This window comes from Bos mutus, chromosome X (genome assembly GCF_027580195.1).
Source record: "Bos mutus isolate GX-2022 chromosome X, NWIPB_WYAK_1.1, whole genome shotgun sequence".
Classification (NCBI taxonomy): Eukaryota; Metazoa; Chordata; class Mammalia; order Artiodactyla; family Bovidae; genus Bos; species Bos mutus.
Window position 1 is genome coordinate 87628268 of NC_091646.1, and position 26344 is coordinate 87654611.

The 26344-nt window shown below is 39.2% G+C and overlaps 2 protein-coding genes across 5 annotated transcripts in view; one reads left to right on the plus strand and one right to left on the minus strand.

The window, feature by feature from the left end:
* Positions 1-26344, plus strand: part of EFHC2 (EF-hand domain containing 2) — a 241029-nt gene that overhangs the window by 76854 nt on the left and 137831 nt on the right. For all 4 annotated transcript variants that reach the window (XM_070366045.1, XM_070366046.1, XM_070366047.1 and 1 more), the window contains exon 3: positions 21938-22088. In XM_070366045.1, the coding sequence (XP_070222146.1) occupies positions 21938-22088 (151 nt within the window). The remainder of the gene's footprint in view (positions 1-21937; positions 22089-26344) is intronic.
* LOC102279628 (putative deoxyribonuclease TATDN2) lies at positions 7079-9874 on the minus strand. Its single transcript, XM_005891521.2, has 4 exons — positions 9524-9874; positions 9283-9368; positions 7936-8966; positions 7079-7887 (listed from the first exon to the last, which is right to left on the minus strand). The coding sequence occupies exons 1-4, from the start codon at positions 9872-9874 to the stop codon at positions 7079-7081; spliced, it is 2277 nt and encodes a 758-aa protein (XP_005891583.2).

A 26344-nucleotide genomic window follows, 5' to 3' on the forward strand; every position in this document is an offset into this window, starting at 1 on the left:
CTATTATACGAGTGAAGTCAGCCAGAAAGAAAAACACCAATACAGTATAATAACGCATATATATTGAATTTAGGAAGATGGTAACGATAACCCTGTATGCAAGATAGCAAAAGACACACAGATGTATAGAACAGTCTTTTGGACTCTGTGGGAGAGGGCAAGGGTGGGATGATTTGGGAGAATGGCATTGAAGCATGTATATTATCATATGTGAAATGAACTGCCAGTCCAGGTTCGATGCATGATACAGGGTGCTCGGGGCTGGTGCACTGAGATGACCCAGAGGGATGGTATGGGGAGGGAGGTGGAAAGGGTGTTCAGGATGGGGAACACATGTACATCCATGGTGGATTCATGTCAATGTATGGCAAAACCAAAAGAATATTGTAAAGTAATTAGCCTCAATTAAAATAAATAAATTTATATTAAAAAATAAATTCCATCAGACCAAAAAAAAAAGAAAATTGGAGCATAAATTGATTATATTTTTATAATATAAAAATTTGTAGAAATTATCTTTCTCTAGTTTGTATTTTTAGTTATTGAATTTACCTTTATTGACCATCTCTTATGTTCAGCTAAATGAGATTCAGATTTGTATAACTTGAATTTTCTAAAATAAGATCTGCCTATTTGAACACAGTGTCCATAGGAACATAAATTTATCAAAAAAGAAATGAGGAAAAAATGAGAATTTGGAGTGAGGTTATAACTTGGGCGTTGATATTTAGATGAACATCTCCATCTTCGCAATCCCAAATAAAATGACTGCAAAATTTTTAAATATGGAGAAGTCACACTTCATCTTAGCCAAAAGGCTGACAAGCAGTGGAGAGTCCATAATAGTGTTGGAGGCCAGGGAGAAGTTCCATCTTCATGCTGCAAATGGTGAAGGATTTCAACTGGATACAGTGCAGGTGGTCATTTTTAAGAATTATACCAAAACCAATGTGAAATTTCACTTCCTGAGGAAGTGACAAGAATGGAGTTGGGCGGTTCTGACAATCTGTAGGGACTTCCACTGGGCTTACTTTCATAGCTATTGATGGATTAAGAGTGTTACTAGGAGGCCCCCTCAGTAATAGTCACACTGCGGGAAAAAGCAGTCCCTACATTAGGGCGTTTCTCTGATGTGGCAGGCAATGAACATGAAGGACTGGCTATACAAGCTCTGTTCCCAGAGTGGAAGTCGGTCAATTTATAAAATTTTTTCATGGAAACACCTGAAGTTTTTCCTGCAGGGACTCTCCATGGCCCCTGCTTCTTTTAATAGGCTGTGTATGAATTTCTATCAACCAGCTTCCCACTGACAGGAGGAATTAGAACACTGGAATTGGCAGTGAAGGAAGGAAAGAAGACCTGCCCACCCTAGTTTTAGAAAAACATCAGTCTAGATACACTGCTCTTTATTCAAGAATGAACAAAGAAACCCAAGAGAAGGTTTCTGAAAAGGCTCTGTAACATAAATGGAGAAGAACATAGTATTTAAGGGGCAGAGGAAGACAAATATTTATTTTAAAAAGATGTTTCCCATAAGAAAATGAATATTTTTGATAATTTGCTTTGTGCTTCCTATTAAGTGGAAAGAAGTATATGAAACAAAGTGGTTAAAGCAAACTGAAGTGAAGGTTAGAAGGAGACAAGAGAACAAGAGAATACATTTAAAATATTGCTGAATGAGCCTGTAGGTGAAAAGGCAAAGGGCGTTCACTAAAGAAGGAAAACAATGTGAGGAAACTAAAAAGCACTATATATAGTAAAAAAAAAAAAAGAAAAGAAAGAAAAGAAATGAGAAAATGATATGGAAGAGGCAAACTTGAAAAATTCTCCCAGAATGCAGAGGAAAAGGTTAGATATGAGAGCAGTGAGATAGGTAATGAAAGGCTGGACAAAAGGTGGAGCTCCTATAATATAGACAGTTGCTCCTAAAGAATTAAAAGCTAGATTAAAAGCAATCAAATCAATTAAGCGTGCTATGCTGCTGCTAAGTCGCTTCAGTCGTGTCCAACTCTGTGCGACCTGAGACGGCAGCCGACAAAACCAACTTTCTCAGCTAGACTGAATGCTTAGTGTGTACCAGAGAAAATAATAAAAGAGAAACCAATAAGCAGATATAGTCTGGCATTTTTTAATGTTAATTTCAACGGCAATGCAAAGAAATTACCTAACATCCTGAGAGAAAAAGTAGTTTAACCCTCCAAATAAAGAGAAGTTGACATCAGAATGCTATGCAAATTAAATGCCAGGAGACAGTGAAGCAGTGTCTCTAACTTTTAGAGGAAAATGTATGTGACCCAAAAGTTCTAGACTCAGCCAAGGTATTATTAATGAAAGCAGCAGAAAGATTTTCTCAGATATATGATTTCTCATAAACATGCCATCCACAATCTTTTCCTGAGAAAGTTGCTTGAACTCCAGCCAATCATAAAGCAAATTAAATGGTTCAACCTTGGGGGAAGTCATAAAATGAAAGGGTTAGTGGTAAGCAACGGAAACAAACTTATGAGTAAATTACAAAATATAAATAAAGTTGAAAACAGATTGTAAGCATTTTAAATGTTTATTTAAAGATAAAAGCACAATAAACAGTAAAATGACAAATGCAAGATAGGGATATAAAAAGAAAAAAATACATTATTTTTGTCCATTCGAGGGCATTGTTCCAATAGATGTTAATTTTTGGAATTAACACTTGAACTGACAATTCTTTACAAATTAAAAACAATGAATAGAATTGAAATCTCTCGAACCTGTAAATATTCCTTCTTTAACTCTGCTTAATCAACATATACATGAAATTGTATATAGATTGGTGGTGGGATTTTATGGCATATAAATCTTCAGTGAGTATGGGCATGAAAACATATGCATTTAAAAAATATATATATATAATTTGGCATAATAAGGAAAATACAATTTTTTTTTAAAAGTATATGTAATTTGACATAGAATCACAATTATGTTAAGAAAAGACATTAATAAAACAGTGGGTTTTGGGTAGTGGAAATATCCTATACTTCTTTCTGTTCCTATTTTCATATTTGTGTAATGCATATGTATTAATTTTTAGTGGGAAAATAAAGATTAAAATAAAAAATCCTATCGATATAGCAGAGTTATAATTAAAGCAAATCTGTGGTATTGAATACTTTTATCTTTTCCCCCCAAATTAAACTTAAGGCATTAGAAAAAAGTACCAAAAAAAAAAAAAAAAACAGATACCCAAGAACTGAAGGAAAAAACAAACTTAAAAGCAGCATTTTATGAATCAGTAAGCAGAAAAGATTTGAACAAGAGATCAAAGAGTTGAGTCTTAAAAACATACAACAGAATTAACACACTTTTAGTTTGTTGCTCAGGAAAGCAAACCATAATACACAAAATAATGTATTTAAATCACAAACTCAGAGGAAGTAAAATGCACTGCTTATGCTAATTATGATGTGAAATGAATTTTATAGTAAATACTAATTAGTAAAGCTGACTCAAGGAGTACAATGCTGGAATTGGCCAAAACTATGGAAATGTTAGGGGAAACCTCTAGAGAGCTACTTCAGTTGTTAAACTGTTTCCTAGTAGTAGGATTTTGAACTTTTTCCCCCTGTTTGTGCTCTTTAGTAGTCTCAAAAATTCCACAATAAGCAGGTACTCATTTTGATGTCAGATACGAATAAAGACCAGCTGAAGAAACAGAATCCTCCCATCTCTCAAGACAAAGTGGGCAATTTGTTCCTTTTGAGCTTTAAAGATAGAATTAACTGCCTTTCTAAAATTTAAGTGAAGCGAAATATTGATGTGCAGTGTGAAAGGACTGCCAAGGTTCAGGGAGCCCAGCCCATTAATGGGCATGAGAGACCTGGTGACTCTGGACTGACTGATGGCCCAGGGACCACATGACAAATTGAAATTCTAGATCCCTGGCTGTCTTCATGGCTCTCTGAACTTCCAGAACAGGACAGTAGACAAACCAAGTGCCATACAAATATGAATGCTAAATAATCTATCTCTACAACTCAATGAACTATCTATGACTTTAGTAGAAAACGACTTACAAACGGCTCAAATTTTGCACATCTGGATCATGATGTTTGTTTTTGTTTTGTGGGTTTTTTTCATTTTTTTTCTTGTTTTTCATTATTTTTTTTCTATTAATTTTTAACTAGTAACATTAACAGATAAAGTGTTCTTTACTGCTTTCATGAAATAAGTAAAAGGAAGATTGTGATTTTTGACTTCTGCCACTCTGGATATACTACACTCAGAAAAGACTATTGCTCACTTCCATTCCTAAAGAAATAATGGCAAAGCTCTCACATGTTAGAAACACTGCAGAGTATAGTCTATGCATTTGTCATCAAAAATGTAGAGGGAGACGAGCAGGTTAAGAAAAGTATTTTCTCCATGTAAAAAGATCCTTTTTTTGGAACAGAACTTTAATTTTAATATGTGTATATCCTATTTGTCTTACTGATTTTATGCTTACAAATGTAAACATTCATTTACACTTGTTTTTAAAGTGCCCACTTGGTAATGTCACTTTGCTAGGATCACATTGATGACACTGTGTTCTCCACAGAGCTTATGTTGTGAGAAAGGTAAATGACAGAGGATGTTAGAACGTCATGAGCAGAGATTTGTACAAAGTGTGATAAGGGCATCACAACAGCAAGAGTGTGACTAAGGCTGTGTTTCCCAAGCTTGTGTTTCTAAAGAACTTGAGCTCACTGAATTGTGCTGTGCATGCATGTGTGCTCAGACACCTGACTATTTGGAATCCCATGGACTATAGCCCACCAGGCTCCTCTGTCCATGGGATTTTCCAGGCAAGAATACTGCAGTGGGCTGCCATTTCGGGATAGGCTACCCACTCCAGTATACTTGCCTGGAGAATCCCCATGGTCAGAAGAGCCTGGCGCGCTACAGTCCGTGGGGTCACAAAGACACAACGGGCAACTAAACTAAGCACAGTACAACTTTAAGAAACACCGTCTTGGGTATTTGTGGCTCGTGTTGGTATATCACAGAACATGTGAGATAAAAAGAAATCTGAGAAACTTTGTACAACTCATTATTTACCAAATATGTGTGTCCATGGAACCCACTTTCCTAAAATTGTTTATCAAAAGCTCAGGGCTCCAGTGGGTTGAGGGACACACTGTGAACAATGTCTATCTAAAGCATACATTAAATGGAAAAAAAAAAAAACAAACCTTCCTAACTCAAAACACTGGCTTAATTTTTGAATGTTTTCTGTCTTGCAAAATGTAATTAAATCGCACCTTTAACATTGCATCAACTTCTTTTGTTCTAAGCAAAGCGAAGCTCTTTAGCTACAGCTTTCTTTTTCTCAAATGACTAGATTCCCAGCAAAGAAGAAATCCATGCTATACTCAGTATTATTCATAGGAAATATGAACTGTCAAGTCCCTGGTAGGGCTCGATCTTTTTTATTTATTCCTTTTATTATCGATGACATCTACTGGCAGAGTATACGTGGCTTTTCAACCTTGCCTTGTCTTGTAAATTAAACAGGAGTGCTAGACTAAGATGGCTTAATTTTCTAGTCTCTTACTAGTATCTGCCCCTTTGCTCAGGTATTATCATTTACTGCCAGTTGTTAATAAAGTCAGTTATTCATTCACATTATTCCAAGAAATCTTTGCTGAGTGCCTGCTCTATTCCAGGCACTTTTCTAACATCAGGTGTATATACAGTGTGAAGGAGAATCACAAGCATGTAAACTTACAACCTAGTGGGGAAGATAACCAATGAACACATTATATTAACAATACAATCTCAAACAAGGCTAAGTGCTAGAATGAAATCAAAATAGTAAACCAAGGATTTTTTTCCTCTTAGGTGAGGTGAACACTTACAAACTGGTGGTCAGGGAGGGCTTCTCTGTGGAGGAGACTTCTGAACTGAGAACCAGATGGTGAAGAGCCAGCTGATTTTTCTGGATCCTCATAAACAGGCACAAAGGAAACTAGAGAAGTCTGGAGTATGCTAGGCCTCTTTTCATTGATTTAGTTTTCAAAAGTGATTTTCCATTTTAAAAATGGAATTTCTCATCCAGTAATGGGACTCCTAGACTTAAGTATGTGCTTTGGCTGGCAAAATTAAATTTCCTAATTCAAATGTTTTCCCTAAAATGTGGGTTCATTTTAATTTCTCAAGGAGGACTGCTGTTTGCCAAGTGGGCAGCTGAAGCTCTTCTTTGTTTCTGCCCTTCTGGAGAATGATTTTTCTAAGTGGTATACATTTGCCTTTGTAAAGAAGCAGAGCAATTTGAATGAAGAATTGCTATTAAATGCTGGTTATCTGAAGAGCTTTACAGTTATCCAAGTGTTGTGAGGAAATTCAGTTCAGAGTCAAAACCCATCTCAGTGGTTTTAAGATTCCACCAGTTTGGCTCCTGTCATTCTAAGCTACCCGACAGTCCCCCCCACCCTTATTATGACTATTAACTCATTTTTATCTAAACCTATTTCCTCTTAGATGAAACGATACTGTTAGTTTATCTTTAGAAAGAAATTGCAAGTTGAACAGTCACAAATTTAAGAATTTAACAACAACCCATAGGGATTATAGAACTCCTATAATAACAAATAGATTTTGGCAATAAACAGAACAAGTCACCTAGCTTATTTCTAAAATTCAACATTCCTTGCCCTCCCCCCCCTTTTTAAGACAGGAGGGTGACTTTAGTCACCAATTGCTCAAAAACACAGGCTGCAGAGAACAAGGATTTGGATTAGCGAACTTGAACCCTATGGAACTCTATCTTCTTTACGGACTACCCTGGCACAACTGGGCTAGGAGGAAACCCCTAATAACATTAAGGATAGTTCCCTTAGCCCTCCTCCCATCCCACTGCACCCCACCCTACTAGCTAGAAGCAGAAGTCTTACGAAGAGGTTTTGAGGAGAACATCCTGTTCTGGTTTCTTCTGTTCCAATGGGCTTGCCAAACACCTCCTTGACCTGGGACACAGGCAGAGTTCAAACCAAGTCTATGTTTGTGTTGTCAGGATGCTGGTCTTTCTTTTCTGGAAGACTCCTGACTGTGCCCTCTCTGCTTAAATATTGTAGACACGACTAGTGTTCTTTCGTATGGTAACCAAGGTGTGAGAGATCGGCTGATCTTTGATTTTGGCAATCTCTTCAATCGTATGCAGGGCCAGACCTGGATGGGAATACCGGCAATACCTTTTAGAAACCCCATTTGGGAGGAAGTAGGGAGAGTTGGTTTCCACAAGGATTCTTTCCAGTGGGATATTTTTCAGAGCATCCCGGGCTTCCCAGGCAGAAGGGTAGGTCAGGACTGCTGTGAAGCCCACGGACATGTTGGGAAAGTAGTTAAGAAGAGGCTCGATGACTCGGTAACTACCAATGAAGCAATGCCTATGGATCTTGTAGTCAGAGGGCACAAATTTTTTCATGATGCCCAGCAGATCACTGTCAGCTTCTCGGCAGTGGAGCACTATGGGCTTCTTTAGAGACACGGCCAGCTGTAGCTGCTTCTTAAATATCTTGTGCTGCTCTGGGATAGGTGTGCCGCACTTATAGGAATAATCCAAGCCAATTTCTCCAAATGCTATAGCCTTGGGGTGCCGTAAGGCTTGCAAAATGTTTCTTTCTTGGATGTCATTGTAGCAACTTGCAAAATGGGGGTGACAGCCAAAGGCCCCCCAAGTCATATTGTCTTTCAACATCTCCTCCCATAGACCACTGTTTAGTGTGCGAGGATCAGAGAAATCGGAGATGCAGCCTTGAAATTCCTTAGGGAAGGAGCGACTATAAACTTCTCTGAACCTGCCAAAGGTCCCTCTGAAACACAGCCTGGAAAACAGCATTTCCAGGTGACAATGGGTATCAATGAAACCCTCTAGGCTTTGTTTCCAATGGTGCTTTTGCAGGTGGGTATCAATGAAACCCACCTCTAGGCTTTGTTCCCACTGGCTCTTTGGCAGGTAATAATATGCATATTCTCCCTGATGATGTGGTGGGATCTCCTCTTGGAGATGCCATCTCCACTCCTTCACCTTGGTTTCTGAACCTCTAGAGAAAAGAAATGAACGAGAACTTGGAGACTGACCTTCTGATGCCATCCACTCTCTGGACCAGTCTGAGGAGGACACTAGAAAACTAGAGGAATAATCACTCCAGTAGCTCTGGCTGCTCCTTCCAGCCAGGTATGTGCTGCTGCTGCTGATGCTATGGCCCATGGAAGAATAGCAAGGAGGCTTGGAACTGCTGGGCCAGTAGCTGGCAGAGTCATGCCAAGGGCCACTGTACCAATTAGGCCAGTAGGTAACCTGCTCAGTTGTGAAGAATGGAGGCATTGAAGTTTCTGCCAGACTGAGTGAGACTGGCTCTTCCTGAGGGAATCCCAATGTAGGAACCTCACCCAAATCAGACCAGTCACATCCTGAAGAAGGGTGCTCAGTTACCACACCCCAATTTTGATGTTTTGGTATTTCTGAAGAATGGTCATGGCTGTCTGGAAATTTTTGGGCAGAAGAGCCTTTTTCAGAAAAGAATGACTTTGGGTCACCAAGTGGCTTCTGCTCAGGCTGTGTCATCATTCTTTTGTCACAGACGCCTCTAATCTCTCTATTCTCCACTCCGACCTCTGAGGCTGACGTTTTTCCGTGAGGACCAGAGCAGGGGATACAGCTGGCTCCTCTTTCTCCAGGACTGGGCTGCTCTGCTGCACTCCCTTTTGTACTAGTGGCAGCCTCTCCTGGCATTGATGGTTCCGGGATGCCCTGAATTGCCTTCAAGTCGACCACTGATGAGCTTTGGTCTTGCTGACTACCCTGCTTTCTCTGTCCGCCATTTGCTTCCTCAGTCTTAGTATTTTGACCATCAGCTACGGCTGCAAATTCTGCGTTTGCAGAGTCACAGGAACTGTTTTTGGGATTAACCTTAGCATCCTTTAGAGAAGCCATTTCTTCTAGAAAGCTAGCAGAACAAATGCGGATGGCGCTAAGACGATTCCAAAGATGAGAAGAACCTCAAGTACTCCAAATCAGTAGTCTTTGGAGGCTTTTCTACCCACACTGGAGCGTGAGGAACGGGAAGGGTAGGAGGAGGAATTCCCTGGTAGGATGAGCCCCAGGAAACCTCGGCTTGAAGGCCACAAGAATGTCCTTCTGGACTTTTAGGTCCTCGGGGCTGCTAGACTCCCCGGGACGTAATACAGAGTTCTAAGCTGGCCAGCTGGAGGGGGCCACGTCACTGGGACGCCAGAGGATCCACGTTTGCTGGGGGATCCTACCTTAGCGCTGAACTTGCGCCGCTTCCGCGGCTTCGGGACCGCTCTGCTCTCCTTTCTTTCACTCGCCTGTCCCAGTTCTCAGTGTTCTAGTGATGTCAAGGTCGTTCCACTGAGTTCGTGATCTCAAAGGTATTTGGAAAAGTCACAAAGATCCAAGATTCACCGACAGCCGGGTATGGCGTCCGAACCCCGAAGCCACAGCGTGCCTCACGGATCACGGACCACTTCCCCCCGCCCCTACGGATCTACTTCCGGGCATCAAAGCACTTCCGGTGACTAGAAAGCGCTTCCGTTTGGTTTGGAATACGAGGCCCTCGAGAGATATCAGAGCCCTCCAAAAGACTGCAAGGTGCTTTAGGGACCCCACAGAGGCGCCCTTGAGCTGGCCTGGTGGCCTAGAAGTCCATTTGGCCGATGGAGTGAAGGAGAGCAGGGCCGAGCCCAGTGTGCTGGAGAAGGGTGGGGGAAGGGCACAGATCGTCCTGCCCACCAGCCCTGGCCACCGGAAGCACTCCCCCCAAGCTGGGCTCCACCTTTCTGCCTCCACCTCAGGTCTGTTCCCTCCGCCCAACAGCTGCTCCTCCCCCCACATCCTGTGTCCCAGCCAGCCTGCCTGGAGCTGCCGCCATTGGAGCCATTACTGGCTTTTTGTTTTTCTAACACTTAATTTTTTTAAAAAATAAAAAAAATGTAATTACGGTTTTTAAAAACATAGTTTAAACATACATGACTTTGAAAACGTAGTTATAATCGTAGCCTATTATCATTTCAGTCCTTTTTGTTCCACTCAGTGTTTTTTTGTAGCCTAAGCATTTCTCTTACTGCTGCATCGTTTTTAAAAACATTATACTAGTGCTTTCAGAATATTCCATAGAATACGTAGATGTGCCATAATTCACCAAATCCTTCCCTTCTTGTTAGATCTGTAATTTCCCTGCTCTATTTTTTTCTATAATTAAAAAAGATGCTGCAAATAATATCCTTGCGCCATATGTTTCTCCATATTTTGGTTTGTTTCTTCGGGGCTGCATGCCCAAAAATGGAGTTAGACAAAGTGTAGGAATTTTAAAATGGCTCCTCATAGCGTCACAGTACCTCAGAATAACTTTAATAATTTAAAATCTCGTAGGTAATGAATACGGAGAAGGCAATGGCACGCCACTCCAGTACTCTTGCCTGGAAAATCCCATGGACGGAGGAGCCTGGAAGGCTGCAGTCCATGGGGTCGCTGAGGGTCGGAAACGACTGAGCGACTTGCCTTTCACTTTTCACTTTCAGGCATTGGAGAAGGAAATGGCAACCCACTCCAGTGTTCTTGCCTGGAGAATTCCAGGGACGGCGGAGCCTGGTGGGCTGCCGTCTATGGGGTCGCACAGAGTCGGACACAACTGAAGCGACTTAGCAGTAGCAGCAGCAGCAGGTAATGAATAATCCTACCAGGCTCATTTAATAGAAACAAACAAAACTAGTGCCTCACAAATAATTTGTTCTTTTTTTTTTTTTTTTTTTTTTTACCGCCCTCGCTGTCTGGTGCCCGGAACATGTCGCCCGCCGCTCCGAGCCACCAGTCCACCGCGCCGTCCTTCCCGCCCGGCCAAATAATTTGTTCTTATCTGATAATTTTTGAGTGAATGTTTTCCTTTTTTAATATTGACCGTGGTACATTTTAAATTGTTTTTCTTTTTTTTTTTTTAACTTGTGTATTTTAATTAGAGGTTAATTACAATATTGTATTGGTTTTGCCATACATCAACATGAATCCGCCATGGGTCACGTGTTTTTATTCCTTTTTAGGATCTTTTAAAAATTAATTAGAAATTTTTAATGAAATAAACTTTTGTCATATTTCCTACAATTTTTAATTTGTATGTTGCTTGTTTTTAATTTGTATTTTAGCCCATTGAAGTAACTTATTTTTGTAGTTAAATTTTAATATTTTTCTGTCATCATTTTCTCTTTTTTTCATAACTGTGAAATGGTCATCCTCTCTTTAAGGGCTTTGACACATACACACTTTTTTTGGAGGGTGAAAGGAACCGATATTTTATATTTAATCTTATAATCTGTCTGGTATTTATTTTGGGTTATAATTTATTTTAGGTGGAGATATACATTGATACTTTACTACGTTAGTACTTTTTAAACTTAGTAATATGACTCCTCTTTCATCATGTGCTAAATTCCTATATGTAAGACATTTCCCTGGTGGCTCAGATGGTAAAGCATCTGCCTGCAATGTGGGAGACCTGGGTTCTATCCCGGGATTGGGAAGATCCCCTGGAGAAGGAAATGGCAATCCACTCCAGTACTCTTGTCTGGAAAATCCCATGGACAGAGGAGCCTGGTAGGCTACAGTCCATGGGGTCGCAAAGTGTCAGACACGACTAAGCGAGTTCACTTTCAACTTCAACTTTTCAATAGAGCCTATTTCCAGACCGTCTATTCTTTTCTACACATTAGTATGTCTCTTATTACTCTGGTTTTACACTTTTAATAATCGAGGCATAATAGTAAGGTATAAGATCTGGGAGAGTTATGTCTTTTACATTATGTTTAATTTTCATAATTATCCTTAATAGGCTGACCTGTTTATTTTTATCAGATGAAATTAGAATCATGTTTTCAAGTCCTTGCAAAACACCAATGAAATATCCACTTGAAATATGTTATTTCAGTGTGTTTATCCAGAATATACTTCACCTGTCCTATTTTTTGTCACGTTCTATATATTTTAGTAAATATTTTTAGAGTTATATCTAGGTCACAGAGTTTTCATTAAAACTATTTTTAATTTTTTAATTTTTTATTTATTGTGAACCTATTTTGTCCTTCCACTGTATTTTCAGGCCCTCTATGGGGTCGCACAGAGTCGGACATGACTGAAGTGACTTAGCAGCAGCAGCAGCATTGCTAGTACATAAGGATATTTTTGGTTCAGTTGTGGTTATGTTAAAATCTTTTATTTATCCGTAGTTTTTCAGCATTTGCCTGTGCCATTATTATGTCTCCTTATAATGACACCTTTGTGTCTTTCTTGCTAATATTTGTACTTCTTACCTTGTCCAGGATGCCTAAAAAAATATTAAATCATGGTGTTGGTAGGGGCATTTTTGTTTCTGTTCCTGATTGTGGTAGACACATAGTTAAATATAGTACTGAAAGTTTAGGCTATTGTTTTAAAACAGATGCTTTTTAATCCTGTTAAGGAATTGCTCAAATTTTAAAATGTATGTGGTGGGAAACGGTGTGAGATCATTATATATTTGCTCTTACTTCTTTATTTGGAAACATCTTTGCATCTGTGAGGAAAAAGCTGCTTTTTGTGTAGTTGGCTTATAACTCTTATGGACTCCTGAACTTTGTTTGCTTGTATTTTAGTTAGGATCTTTGCTCTATAAATCATTAAGTAGTGAAATTGCTCTGGAGCAGTAGTTTTCAACCTTGGCTTGCACACTGTAATCATTTGGGGAGCTTTAAAATCCCTTATACCTGGGCTCAGTCTGAGGCATCCTGATTTCATTGTGTGTGGGTGTGTATAGATGTGGATGTGGCCCAAACATCACGATTTGATAAAGCTCTACAGGTGATTCTAATGTGAAGCCACGGTTAGAACTGTTGCTCCAGAGTTAACTTTTTTTTTAATGGCTTGTCTGTTAGGCATTGAAATTCACCTTTGTGGCTTTCCAGCGTTTTTGTTATCCTAGGGGAGTTATATAAAGTTGTGATTTTCTTTTCTTTGAAAGCTTGAAAGAATCCATTAGTAAATCATCCTGGTTGGAGCCTTTGTTGGGGCAATTTTTTTGTAATTTTTAAATTTCTCACTTGGCTATTGTGTTTTGATACTTCACAATTCTTACAGAAAATCACTTACTGTGGCTTTAAAATTTATTTTCATAAAAGCTTGAATGACTTATAATAAGATAATGTCTATCTTATAATTTATTACACCTCTCTGTAATACACTATTGCATTTCTGATTTTATGTTATTACATTCTTTCTTTATTATCTTTGCTAGTGCAGGGAGCAAAATTTGCCACCTTTGGCATAAAGTTTATTTTGAGTTGAAAGCAGTCAAGGCCCAAAAGACTCAAGAAGAACCTTTGGCCTTCCCCCAACTGAGTAAAAAAACTTAGATAGAGGACCTATTCCTTGAAGGGAGACAGGGAAAAATCTAGCAAAGTGTTGGTTACAATTCCTCTCTGTGTCCCATTGTTTCTGTATGGCCCAGCAAATGTTTGTTTACAGAACATTTGCTTTTTTCATCTTCTTGTGAATTACCTTCCTCCTCTTTGAAGTCCTAAACCCCTTTACATGCATGCATACTAAGTTGCTTCAGTCATGTCTGACTCTTTGCAACAATATGGACTGTAGCCCGCCAGGCTCCTCTGTCCATGGGATTCTCCAGGCAAGAATACTGGAGTGGGTTGCCATGCCTTTCTCTAGGGCATCTTCCCAACCCAGGGATTGAACTTGCGTCTCCTGCATTGCAGGTAGATTCTTTTACAGCTGAGCCACAGGGGAAGCCACCTAAACCCCTACATCTTTCTTTCTTTTAGAGGGCATACAAGCTTCAATTGCCTGATGTCCTTGGGCTTTATATTCTTATGAAGCCCCTATATGTACCTAATAAAATTTGTTTTTTTTCCCTGTTAATTTTTCTCATTTCAATTTAATTCTTTAGACCAGTCAGAAGAACCTAGAAGGGTAAAGGAAATTCCCACCCCACCCCCCCCCCCCACACACACATCCACACACTAGAATATTACCTATTTATTAAAAAATCTCTTTTGGATTTACTTATTACAGTTGTTTTTTCCTTTTAAATATATCTATTTGTGCTTTTATCCTTTTTTGCTTTATTTTCCTAATGACAAATTTTCAAATATTTTTGTTCAATCCATTGCTCATAGTGAATGCATTTCAGAATTACTTGTAGAGCTTTAAGAAAATACTAATGACCTTTTTAATTGCTTCCAAGATTTCAATTTAATTTATTTAGGCTTGAGTGTGGTGTTTGTTTTTTTTCAGTTCCTAATGAGAAGCTGAGAAGGCTGAGAATCACTGAGTTAGTACATTTACCTGAGTTAGCTGTTTTTAAATTCTCTTAAGGTTATAGGTTTGCTTGTATCTTACAGATTTGTACCTCTAAATTTTATTAAATTTTATACTTATTTTTTGTATTTTAACATTTCTTCACCTCATAATAATTATTAGGGGTGATAATATTTATAGTTACATGATATATTTTTAGTTGTATTGATGATTGATGGCTATGATTTCTGTATTTCAAATTTATTAGAATTTTTCGTAAATGAGCCTTTTCAGGGAAGGAAAATAATTTTCCCTTTACCCTTCTAGGTTCTTGGCTGAGGTGCCTCCTGTAATGAAAGACAGCTTAACTGGAGAAAAACAAACAAGTTTAATAGCATGTTTACCTCCTGTATGGGGCTTCTCAGGTGGCGCTAGTGGTAAAGAACCCACCTGCTAATGCAGAAGACCTAAGAGACACGGGTTTGATCCCTGGGTTGAGAAGCTCTCCTGGAGAAGGAAATGGCAACCCACTATCAGTATTCTTCTAGGTTCTTGGCAGAGATGCCTCCTGTAATGAAAGACAGCTTAACTGGAGAAAAACAAACAAGTTTAATAGCATGTTTATCTCCTGTATACATGGGAGATACTAGGAAAACTGAGTGACTCTCCCAAATAGCCCAAGCCACAACCTTAAATACTAGCTCCAGCTAAAGGCAAAAGATGTTGGGGGTGGGGGTGACCTCAGGTGCCCTCACCCTGAAACTGCTTGGAGAAGGGCCTGGGTTCCCAGCCAGAGACTGAGGTTGGATTTGGTGATGAAAGCACCAGATCCCAGCCACTAGACCAGTGGTGAGTAACAAAGGCCCTGGCCCTTTGCCTTTGCAGAATTTCTACAAAGAATTTCCACAGAAACAGAAAATAGTGAAGTAAGTAAAGTATTTATTAGGAGGAAAAAGAGTATAGTACATGTGGGTAGACATGGGCAGATTCAGAGGGAGATTCCCTGAGTTGCACCATGGTGGCAGTTTAAATCACTTTTATGGGGCATTTCTTCCAGGTTTTCTTTGGCCAATCATTTTGATTTGCCTGGTTCACAGTTCATATTTAGTATATCTCAGGATCCTTCCATTTGTGCACATGCATCTCTTAGCCAGGATGGATTTTACCAAAAAGACGAATGGGTAGGCTGGCATTAGTTAGCATCATTCCTCTATGACCTTTAATGAACTTTTCTGCTCATGTGTGGTCTCCTGACTTTAGGAATGAGAGATATGTGGTCCGGGCATGGCCCAGCCTCCTCCCTTAATTATCCTGCTATTCTTGTCTTGGAGTCAATAGAGAATGAATCACCAATTGCTTTACCCTGGGCGGGGCCCATGTCTCCTACCTCAGGGTGAGCCAGTTATGGGAGGTTATCAGGCAAAGCACAGTAAAGGACATTGCAGTTGTTATGCAGACTTAAGTTCATGCTTTCTCCATTGTTAAGTTTCCAGAGATTTGCCTTTTAGATACAGTCTTTCTTTTCCTGGCACAGACAGAGAGATACCCTTACCAATGGAGATTTCCCTTATCATTGTAAATGTCCCTTGTCAACAACAACAACAAACTATGCATGCTTAGTGGTGTCCAACTCTTTGTGATCCTTTGGACCACAGCCCACCAGGCTCCTTTGTCCATGGGATTTTTCAGGCAAGAATACTAGAGTGAGTTGCCATTTCCTTCTCCAGGGGATCTTCCTGACCCAGGGATCCAACCCTTATCTCAACCTGCATCTCCTGTGTCTCCTGCATTACAGGCAAATTCTTTACCCAGTGAACCATCTGGAAAGCCCCAAATGTCCCTTACAAGAATGACTTTTACTCAGCTTTCAGAGCTTCTCCTTTCTCTTGCTGTTTCTTAAAAATAATAAGCTCAAGATAATTCTTATTCCAAAGAGGCATACTTTAGGGTGATTTATTCTGTTCCCCTTCACATATGATAAACTTCTTTAAATATTGTCCTGTATAAAGGAGCCATCTAATATACACAGTGCAAAATTTGTTACAATTTATTTCCTTAATTCTATGATTCCATAATCACAAGAGAAACCATTGATTTAATAACAGCTTTTTCAGGAAGAATAAACAACACTGCATTAAATGTACACAAATTTTTGTCTACTAACTAACCTCTAATAGCATGCATTGATCCTTATTGTTATACACCTTCTTTAATACCTCTCCATTTAAGTCTGAACATTATTGGTGTTTCTTTCTTTCCTAATATCTCTAAAAACTCAACTGTAAGTTTTAGACAATTAGATGTTTGGTTCCTGAGTAATAGCCTTTATGACTCATGCATTGTTCATACTAACTTCACCATCTTTTAAAATTCTGTAATTTATTCTAAGAGATTATTGTTTTGCCTTATGATTGCATTGCCTAGCACACGATGGACAATCTTCTACACACAATTTTTTTGTGTCAATGCTACATCAGACAGTAATATTTAGAAACACTGTAAGTGAAAATTAGGAATCCAAATTGATGTTGCTGCTGATGCTGCTGCTAAGTCGCTTCAGTCGTGTCCGACTCTGTGCGACCCCATAGATGGCAGCCCACCAGGCTCCCCCGTCCCTGGGATTCATCAGGCAAGAACACTGGAGTGGGTTGCCATTTCCTTCTCCAATGCAGGAAAGTGAAAAGTGAAAGTGAAGTCGCTCAGTCATGTCCGACTCTTCGCAACCCCATGGACTGCAGCCTACCAGGCTTCTCTGTCCATGGGATTTTCCAGGCAAGAGTACCGGAGTGGGGTGCCATTGCCTTCTCCAAATTGGTGTTAACATCCAGCTATTTGGGATATGCAATGCAAAGCAAAGAGCGAAATTGACAATAAAATAGAATTACTTCCCCACAAGGTTAAATTTATGCCTTCAAGTTGCATCTAGATGCTTTGTTAAATCCTTATTAAAATGCATTCATGATTGCTTTATGTTTCTTTTAGCTTTAATTTAAGAAGACTGTGATTTCAGAAATATTAACATTAAAATTTTTTCCTTTATAAGGAGGAAATATGTATCTGTAAATATATCTATAAATATCTATAAATCAAAGCCAATTGATTTCAAATTTTATATCCTCTTGACTAGCATCAAAAATCTGAATGCCTTGGGGATCAGGCACATAACCTTATGTAATACAGGGCTTGTGAAGGCCTGTGGGGAATGGAAGGTCACACACCCTGCCAAATGACATTTACATTCCGTTTTCAAGAAAATTATAGCCAGCCTCTAGGACCTTATTTATCTAGTCTCTGCTTGACATCATAAATTATGATAAAACTTTGCATCATAATTATGTTTCTATAAATTTTCATTTCTTGCAATTTTTATTTTAGAGCTTTCTCTCTGGATTCTCTAGTACATCAAGTTCCATTGCAATTAGTTCTTTCACCTTTGTGAGATCACTTTTAATCTATTTGGCATCTATTTTGCTATAATATTTTACCATTTTCTCTCCATCTTCCTTTTCTATCCTTCAATCTCTACTTCTCTGACTTGCTCTCTACATTTCATGCTGGTGTTCGTCAGTCCTGTATTCTCAAGGGGCCAGAACATGAACTGTCAGTCTATCCCTCTTATAGAAATATTGAAGTCCAACCTAAAATAATATCTTTCTTTCTCTTTGTTTCTGTTGAGCATCTTTATTCTCTTTAAATGCATCATTTATTTGATAAATAATGATAATATATATGACAGTGTTGTCAGCTGATCTCAGGCAGTTTGGTCATGCACAAATTTATACCAGTAATATTCAATACATAGAGGTAGGTGGGATATGAATATGCTCTCTACACTTTCCTACACTTCCTACATTTTCCTCTATACTTTACAAGAAAAGAAAGTTTCAAAGTGAATACTACTATAGGAGTAGATAACTTTTTCTTTCTTCCCTTCTAGATTCTTTCACTGGTTGTTGCTCAGTCTTTTCCAACTCTTTGCAACCCCATGGACTGCAGCATGCCAGGCTTCCCTGTCCTTCACTGTCTCCCGGAGTTTGCTCAAACTCACGTCCATTGAATCAGTGATGCCATCCAATGATCTCATCCCTTCTGCCTTCAATCTTTCCCAGCATCAGGGTCTTTTCCAATGAGTCAGCTCTTTGTATCAGGTAGCCAAAGTATTCAGCTTCAGCATCAGTCCTTCCAATGAATATTCAGGGTTGATTTCCTTTAGGATTGACTGATTTGATCTCCTTGCTGTCCAGGGGACTCTCAAGAATCTTCTCCAACACCACACTGGACTAATAATTAAATTGATATATGAAAGATTAATGGAAGAAGAAGAAATTTTGTACATATGGGAGCCCCATAAAAATATGAGACATGTCAGCAGTTGGGTTCTTGTTGCTTATATACCATTCGGAGCTAAGGAGACTGGGACAGGGGTCTGGGGCTTCAAAGAGAAGGAAAATCATTCACAGGAAAATGAGAAGAGCTAGTGTTTGGTAAACAGCTGTTTGCCCTGCCATGCTGATAAGGCTTTCTGATAGAAAACGTTTTCTCTGGTAATAACTCTCTTCCTGGTGCAGGTTTCATATCTAAATTCTTTTAGACAGTTATTGTTGTTTAGTCACTAAGTCGTGTCCAACTCTTTGTGACCCCCATGGATTGTAGCCCACCAGGCTCCTCTGTCCATGGCATTTTCCAGGCAAGAATACTGGAGAGGGTTGCCATTTCCTTCTCCAGGGGGTCTTCCTAACCCAGGGATTGAACCCACATCTCCTGCTTTGGCAATTGGATTCCTTACCACTGAGCTGCCTGGGAAACTTTATGTACTTAAAGGGGAGGTAAAACGTTCTTCCTGTGTCTGCTGGGCTCTGCTTATCCTTAGTTCAAAATAATCCATGTGCTAAAGTGGCACATTCCAGGGTAGCAGGCATATCTTGCTCCTTCTCACTATCTCTACTGAAAGCTTGATGGAGTCCCAGCTCTTTTGTCCTATTAGGTGTTCCAGCAACATCTTCCTCCCCATACCTTTAAAAATTGATATATAACTCATATAACATTTACTATTTTAGTGTTTAATATAATTCAGCATCTCACATCTTTTTCTAAAAATTGAGGTTAAATTTATATGACATAAAATTAATCATTGGCCATTTTATTTTTTAATTTTTTTAGGAGACTATAATTCTTATTTTATTTATTAATTTTTTATTATTACTATTTTTTTCTTACTTTACAATATTGTATTGGTTTTGCCATACATCAACACGCATCCACCATGGGTGTACACATGTTCCCCATCCTGAATCCCCTCCCACCTCCCTCCCCATACCATCCCTCTGGGTCATCCCAGTGCACCAGCCCCAAGCTTCCTGTATCCTGCATCAAACCTGGACTGGCGATTCATTTCTTATGATATTGCTGCTGCTAAGTCGCGTCAGTCATGTCCAACTCTGTGCGACCCCATAGACGGCAGCCCAAATAGGCTTCCCCGTCCCTGGGATTCTCCAGGCAAGAACACTGGAGTGGGTTGCCATTTCCTTCTCCAATGCATGAAAGTGAAAAGTGAAAGTGAAATCGCTCAGTCCTGTCTGACTCTGTGTGACCCCATGGACTGCAGCCTACCAGGCTCCTCCGTCCATGGGATTCTCCAGGCAAGAGTACTGGAGTGGGGTGCCATTGCCTTCTCTGTCTTATGATATTATACATGTTTTAATGCCATCCCAAATCATCCCCCCTCCCTCTCCCACAGAGTCCAAAAGACTGTTCTGTACATCTGTGTCTCTTTTGCTGTCTCTCCTACAGGGTTGTCATTACCATCTTTCTAAATTCCATATATATGCGGTAGTATACTGTATTGGTGTTTTTCTTTCTGGCTTACTTCACTCTGTATAATAGGCTCCAGTTTCATCCACCTCATTAAAGAGACATGTGTACCCCAATGTTCATCGCAGCACTGTTTATAATAGCCAGGACATGGAAGCAACCTAGATGTCCATCAGCAGATGAATGGATAAGAAAGCTGTGGTACATATACACAATGGAATATTACTCAGCCATTAAAAAGAATACGTTTAAATCAGTTCATTGGCCATTTTAAAGTGTGCAGTTCAGTGGCATCTAATATATTCACAGTGTTGTTCAACCATCACCTCTATTTAATTCCAAGACATTTCCATCATCCCAGAAGGAAACCCTGTACCCACCCAACAACACCTGGAAATGTTCACTCAACACAAATATGACAACCTTTTAGTAGTGGGTTTGGCTAACTTTCTAACTGAAATCAGGCCAGATAAATTCCCTAAGAAAGCAACTGAATGTAGGACCATTTTATAATTAAGCCAAAGGTACCAGTATAGATACCTGAAAGGTATAGATGTCTGGGCTCACTAGATTCCTAAAACCTTATCTGGTAAAGACAGTGCCTGATCAGTAACTGATCCATTCATTTTGAATATGATTATTTCACTAACTAAAACTCATTTCTAATATTCTTTATGGTAGTTAGCAAAGCCTTTTCTGTTGATGAGAGATAAATTACTGAGGCATTTTGTCAGCTACTTCTGAAGTGTGGGCTTCTGATGGAAATTTGCTAAACAGCCCTGGAGCGTGTAATCCTAATTAGGGTCACTGACCACCCCTAGAGGTTAGATTGTGCCTCACAGACCCACTCACATATATTGTCTGTGTTGAATTAACTTGGTATTACAACATATGCAGAATTAACTTTTACTCCTTTAATTATAAAAATTGGACAAAAATGAGAGCAAAGGAAGTATTAAAATGGAACTCTGAAGGAGCCTGTGCCCCAGGCCAAGATTGAAATGGTCTGGCATTGAGCTAGGCTTTTTGAGATTCCTGAACACAAGCATAAGGTTGGGTCTCCAGTGCATTGGAAGAATTTAAGCTCTTCCTGTTTGAATTCCCTCAAGGCAAGCCATCAGCAGGACCAGAAATCAGAATAATTTTATCCTTAAAAGCAAGATGTGTGTATATGAAGTTGCTCAGTTGTGTCCGACTCTTGTGACCTCATGGACTGTAGTCTGCCAGTCTCCTCTGTCCATGAAATTCTACAGGCAAGAATACTGGAGTGGGTAGCCATTTCCTTCTCCAAGGGATCTTCCTGACCCAGGGATCAAACCAGGTCTCCTGCATTGCAGATGAATTCTTTACCATGTGAGCCACCAAGGAAACCAAGATAGCTTTCTATTATTTTTAACGAGAGAAAAATAACAAAACTTATATTCATCTTCTTGGAAAGAATATTATTTTTTCTGTAACACATACATACAGAATCACATTGTGAAGTTCCAAGGACAGATTCTAGTTCAATTTATGGTAGAGTTGAATGATGGATTTATTGTTTGAATATCATTTTCTCATTCTAATCGGATGATAATGAAACAGCAACAAACCTAGATTGTATATCCATTCTCATAGCTGATGTGTAGAATGTCTTTCTGCAAAACCTAGATTGTATATCCATTCTCATAGCTGATGTGTAGAATGTCTTTCTGCAAACATTTCCTCAACTGTTTTCTTTACATTAAAAAAAAAAGTAGGCAGTGGCTTTGTTGATTTTAAGCTTGCTCAATTTTTTTTTCATTTCTTAGTTTCTAATTATGATTCCAACAGGTATTATCATTTGATGCCTATTTAGAAGATGAAGTGCCTGATAAAAGTCAAGAAAACTATAGAATAAGACGCTATAAAATCTACTTCTACCTTGAAGATGACACAGTTGAAGTAAATGAACCAGTGTTGCAAAATAGTGGACTGCCTCAAGGTATCTGTTTAAAGCAGAGTTATGGTTCTTTCACTTGTAACTACTGCCTTTATGTACTACTTTCTCTAGCTTTTTTAAAGGCCCCATGCTACTGCTTGGGTATCTAACTTGTTGACAATGGTGAATATAAACGTGCTGTTACCAGCTTTCTATGCCTCATACCTCAACACTGGCCATGTCACTCACTTGTCTGTTGTCATCATTGTACCCTTTCACGTGTTGCTCTAGTATGAGCAAACACTCCTCTGTCTTTGTCTCTGTTCTTCAAACTCTTTTTTGTCTTTTTGCTATGACCACATTACGTCCTTCACAACACTCTCAGGGGAACAAAGAAGACTGGTCTCCACTGCCACTTTCAGACTGAGGTTCTCTCTCCTTTTTTAAATTCACTGCCATTTGCTTCAACCACTGTCTCCTCATCTTCATCCCTGTTAAGTACAGGCTTTCATAGTGCTTCAAGAGAAGGCTATTGCTCCTTTGCCCCACATATATCAGTCATCTTTATCCATACTCCACTTCAGCCAGACAAGAATTAGCTTTCTGATGTGAAGAGAAGCTAACTGTTGGTTGCTTTAGTAGAATCATGGCAGAGGTCAAGGGAGGTGACTGATTTCTTCTGAGTGTGGAAGTCCTTGACTTGGGATGATGCCAAGTTCTGGGTGCCTTCAAGGGAGAGCAACCATGATAATGAAAGGACTGAAGATTTGTCATGTGTAAGAGATAATAGTGAAAAGGGATGTTTACCTATAAACAGAAGACTCAAGTATGCCTAATGAATGTCTTAAGGAATCTAAAGGGCTGTCCTGTTGGGGAGGGGTGATCTAGTTTTCTATATCCTCATGGACAGGATGTAGGGGGTCAGAAGAGGACTAATTTCCTCTTCTAGTCAGTAAGAGAAATAATTTTCTGGCAGAGAAGTTCACACATTTAGGACAAGGTACAAGTGGGTCAGAGGGCTACCCTGCATGGAGTAGGCAATGATCCTCTCTCTTTTTCTGTTGTGTCATTTATTTGGAGAATTTATGGCTTAATGATGAATCTTTTAGAAAACATAGAAATGCTTTGATATTTAAAAAAAGATTTTCACAAACTTTTAAGGTTGAAGTGTGACATTTTGTAAAGGGACAAGAGAACTTTATACTTAAAAAAATTGTATTGAAGTATATTTGATTTACAATGTTATGTTAGTTTCAGGTATACAGCAAACCAAATCAGTTACATGTGTACATATATCCACTTTTTTTTAAGGATTTTTTTTCCCATATAGGTCATTCAGTTCAGTTCAGTTGCTCAGTTGTGTCCGACTCTTTGCGACCCCATGAATTGCAGCACGCCAGGCCTCCCTGTCCATCACCAACTCCCAGAGTTCATTCAAACTCACATCCATCGAGTCAGTGATGCCATCCAGCCATCTCATCCTCTGTCATCCCCTTTTCCTCCTACCCCCAAGCCCTCCCAGAATAAGAGTCTTCCAGTGAGTCAACTCTTCACATGAGGTAGCCAAAGTACTGGAGTTTCAGCTTTAGCATCATTCCTTCCAAAGAACACCCAGGACTGATCTCCTTTAGGATGGACTGGTTGGATCTCCTTGCAGTCCAAGGGACTCTCAAGAGTCTTCTCCAACACCACAGTTCAAAAGCATCCATTCTTTGGTGCTCAGCTTTCTTCACAGTCCAATTCTCGCATCCATATATGACCACTGGAAAAACCATAGCCTTGACTAGATGGACCTTTGTTGGCAAAGTTATGTCTTTGCTTTTCAATATGCTATCTAGGTTGGTCATAACTTTCCCTCCAAGGAGTAAGCATCTTTTAATTTCATGGCTGCAGTCACCATCTGCAGAGATTTTGGAACCCCAAAAAATAGTCTGACACTGTTTCCACTGTTTCCCCATCTATTTGCCATGAAGTGATGGGACCAGATGCCATGATCTTCGTTTTCTGAATGTTGAGCTTTAAGCCAACTTTTTCACTCTCCTCTTTCACTTTCATCAAGAGGCTTTTTAGTTCCTCTTCACTTTCTGTCATAAGGGTGGTGTCATCTGCGTATCTGAGGTTATTGATATTTCTCCCAGCAGTCTTGATTCCAGCTTGTGATTCTTCCAGCCCAGCGTTTCTCATGATGTACTCTGCATATAAGTTCAATAAGCAGGGTGACAATATACAGCCTTGACGTACTCCTTTTCCTATTTGGAACCAGTCTGTTGTTCCACGTCCAGTTCTAACTGTTGCTTTCTGACTTGCATACAGGTTTCTCAAGAGGCAGGTCAGGTGGTCTGGTATTCCCATCTCTTTCAGAATTTTCCACAGTTTATTGTGATCCACACAGTCAAAGGGTTTGGCATAGTCAATAAAGCAGAAATAGATGTTTTTCTGAAACTGTATTGCTTTTTTGATGACCCAGCAGATGTTGGCAATTTGATCTCTGGTTCCTCTGCCTTTTATAAAACCAGCTTGAACATCTGGAAGTTCATGGTTCACGTATTGCTGAAGCCTGGCTTGGAGAACTTTGAGCATTACTTTACTAGCGTGTGAGATGAGTGCAATTGTGTGGTAGTTTGAACATTCTTTGGCATTGCCTTTCTTTGGGATTGGAATGAAAACTGACCTTTTCCAGTCCTGTGGCCACTGCTGAGTTTTCCAAATTTGCTGGCATATTGAGTGCAGCACTTTCACAGTGTCATCTTTCAGGATTTGAAATAGCTCAACTGGAATTCCATCACCTCCACTTTGTTCGTAGTGATGCTTTCTAAGGCCCACTTGACTTCCCTTTCCAGGATGTCTGGCTCTAGGTGAGTGATCACAGCATTGTGATTATCTGGGTCGTGAAGATCTTTTTTGTACAGTTCTTCTGTGTATTCTTGCCACCTCTTCTTAATCTTCTGCTTCTGTTAGGTCCATACCTTTTCTGTCCCTTATCGAGCCCATCTTTGCATGAAATGTTCCCTTGGTCTCTCTAATTTTCTTGAAGAGATCTCTAGTCTTTCCCATTCTGTTGTTTTCCTCTATTTCTTTGCATTGATCACTGAGGAAGGCTTTCTTATCTCTCCTTGCTATTCTTTGGAACTCTGCATTCAGATGCTTATGTCTTTCCTTTTTTCCTTTGCTTTTGCTTCTCTTCTTTTCACGGCTATTTGTAAGGCCTCCCCAGACATCGATTTTGCTTTTTTTGCATTTCTTTTCCATGGGGATGGTCTTGATCCCTGTCTCCTGTACAGTGTCACGAACCTCAGTCCATAGTTCATCACGCACTCTATCTATCAGATCTAGTCCCTTAAATCTATAGGTCATTACAGAATATTAGAGTTCCCTGTGCTAAGTATGTTCTTATTAGTTATCTATTTTATGTATAGTAATATGTATATATCAATCTCAATCTCCCAATTTCTCTCTCTCCCCCATCTAGTAACTGTAAGATTGTTTTCTACATCTGTGACTCTACGTCTGTTTTGTAAATAAGTTCATTTGTATTATTTTTTTAGATTCCATATGTAAACAGTATCATATATTTATAGGTCTGTTCATGGTCATTTAAAACATATAAAATGCTGTTCTTAAATACTGACAATAATGTATTAGAAAACATTTAAATAATTACTTCAAAATATTAAGAAAATTTACAGCTTTTCATTTCCATGAACATCTGTTTTGCCTAAGTTCATTGGTTTAAGTAAGTGATGTTATTGTTTCAGTAAAAAAAGTATTTTATTGTAAATTTTCTCTTAAATGCTTTACTCTGATATCCCCTAACTAAGCTTTGCTTATTATTTTTTATTACCTCCTCACATGACATAAGATTTACACAAGTGATGGACTGGAGCTCATATGACATTCTGAACCTGCATTTGTGACTTGCATTATGTTTTTATTATTACTTTAAGACAAAAATTCATATTATCTGTAGCTCACTGGCCCCTGTCCAGTGAATCTTAGTTTTATTAAACTTCAAGAAGAAAAATGAAATGTAACCTCTATGAGGATCTTGGAAAGACTTTTATTAAGACTTTTTGATTCACTAAGCCTCTTGATTTTAAATCTCACATAGGCAGATTACAAAGGCAAATTGAAGGTAGTTATAATGATTGATTTTGAAAATAATTTTTATGTAATAGGAGGGAATGTTGTTCATAAAGAATCGGAGAGGGGGTGAACCTTAGGAAAAGACAGCTTTCAAGTCTCTTTCAGAATTTCTGATTCCCTCACTCTGGTCAGGACATTTCCCTAATTGAGACATATCAAGTGCTATGAACAGAATA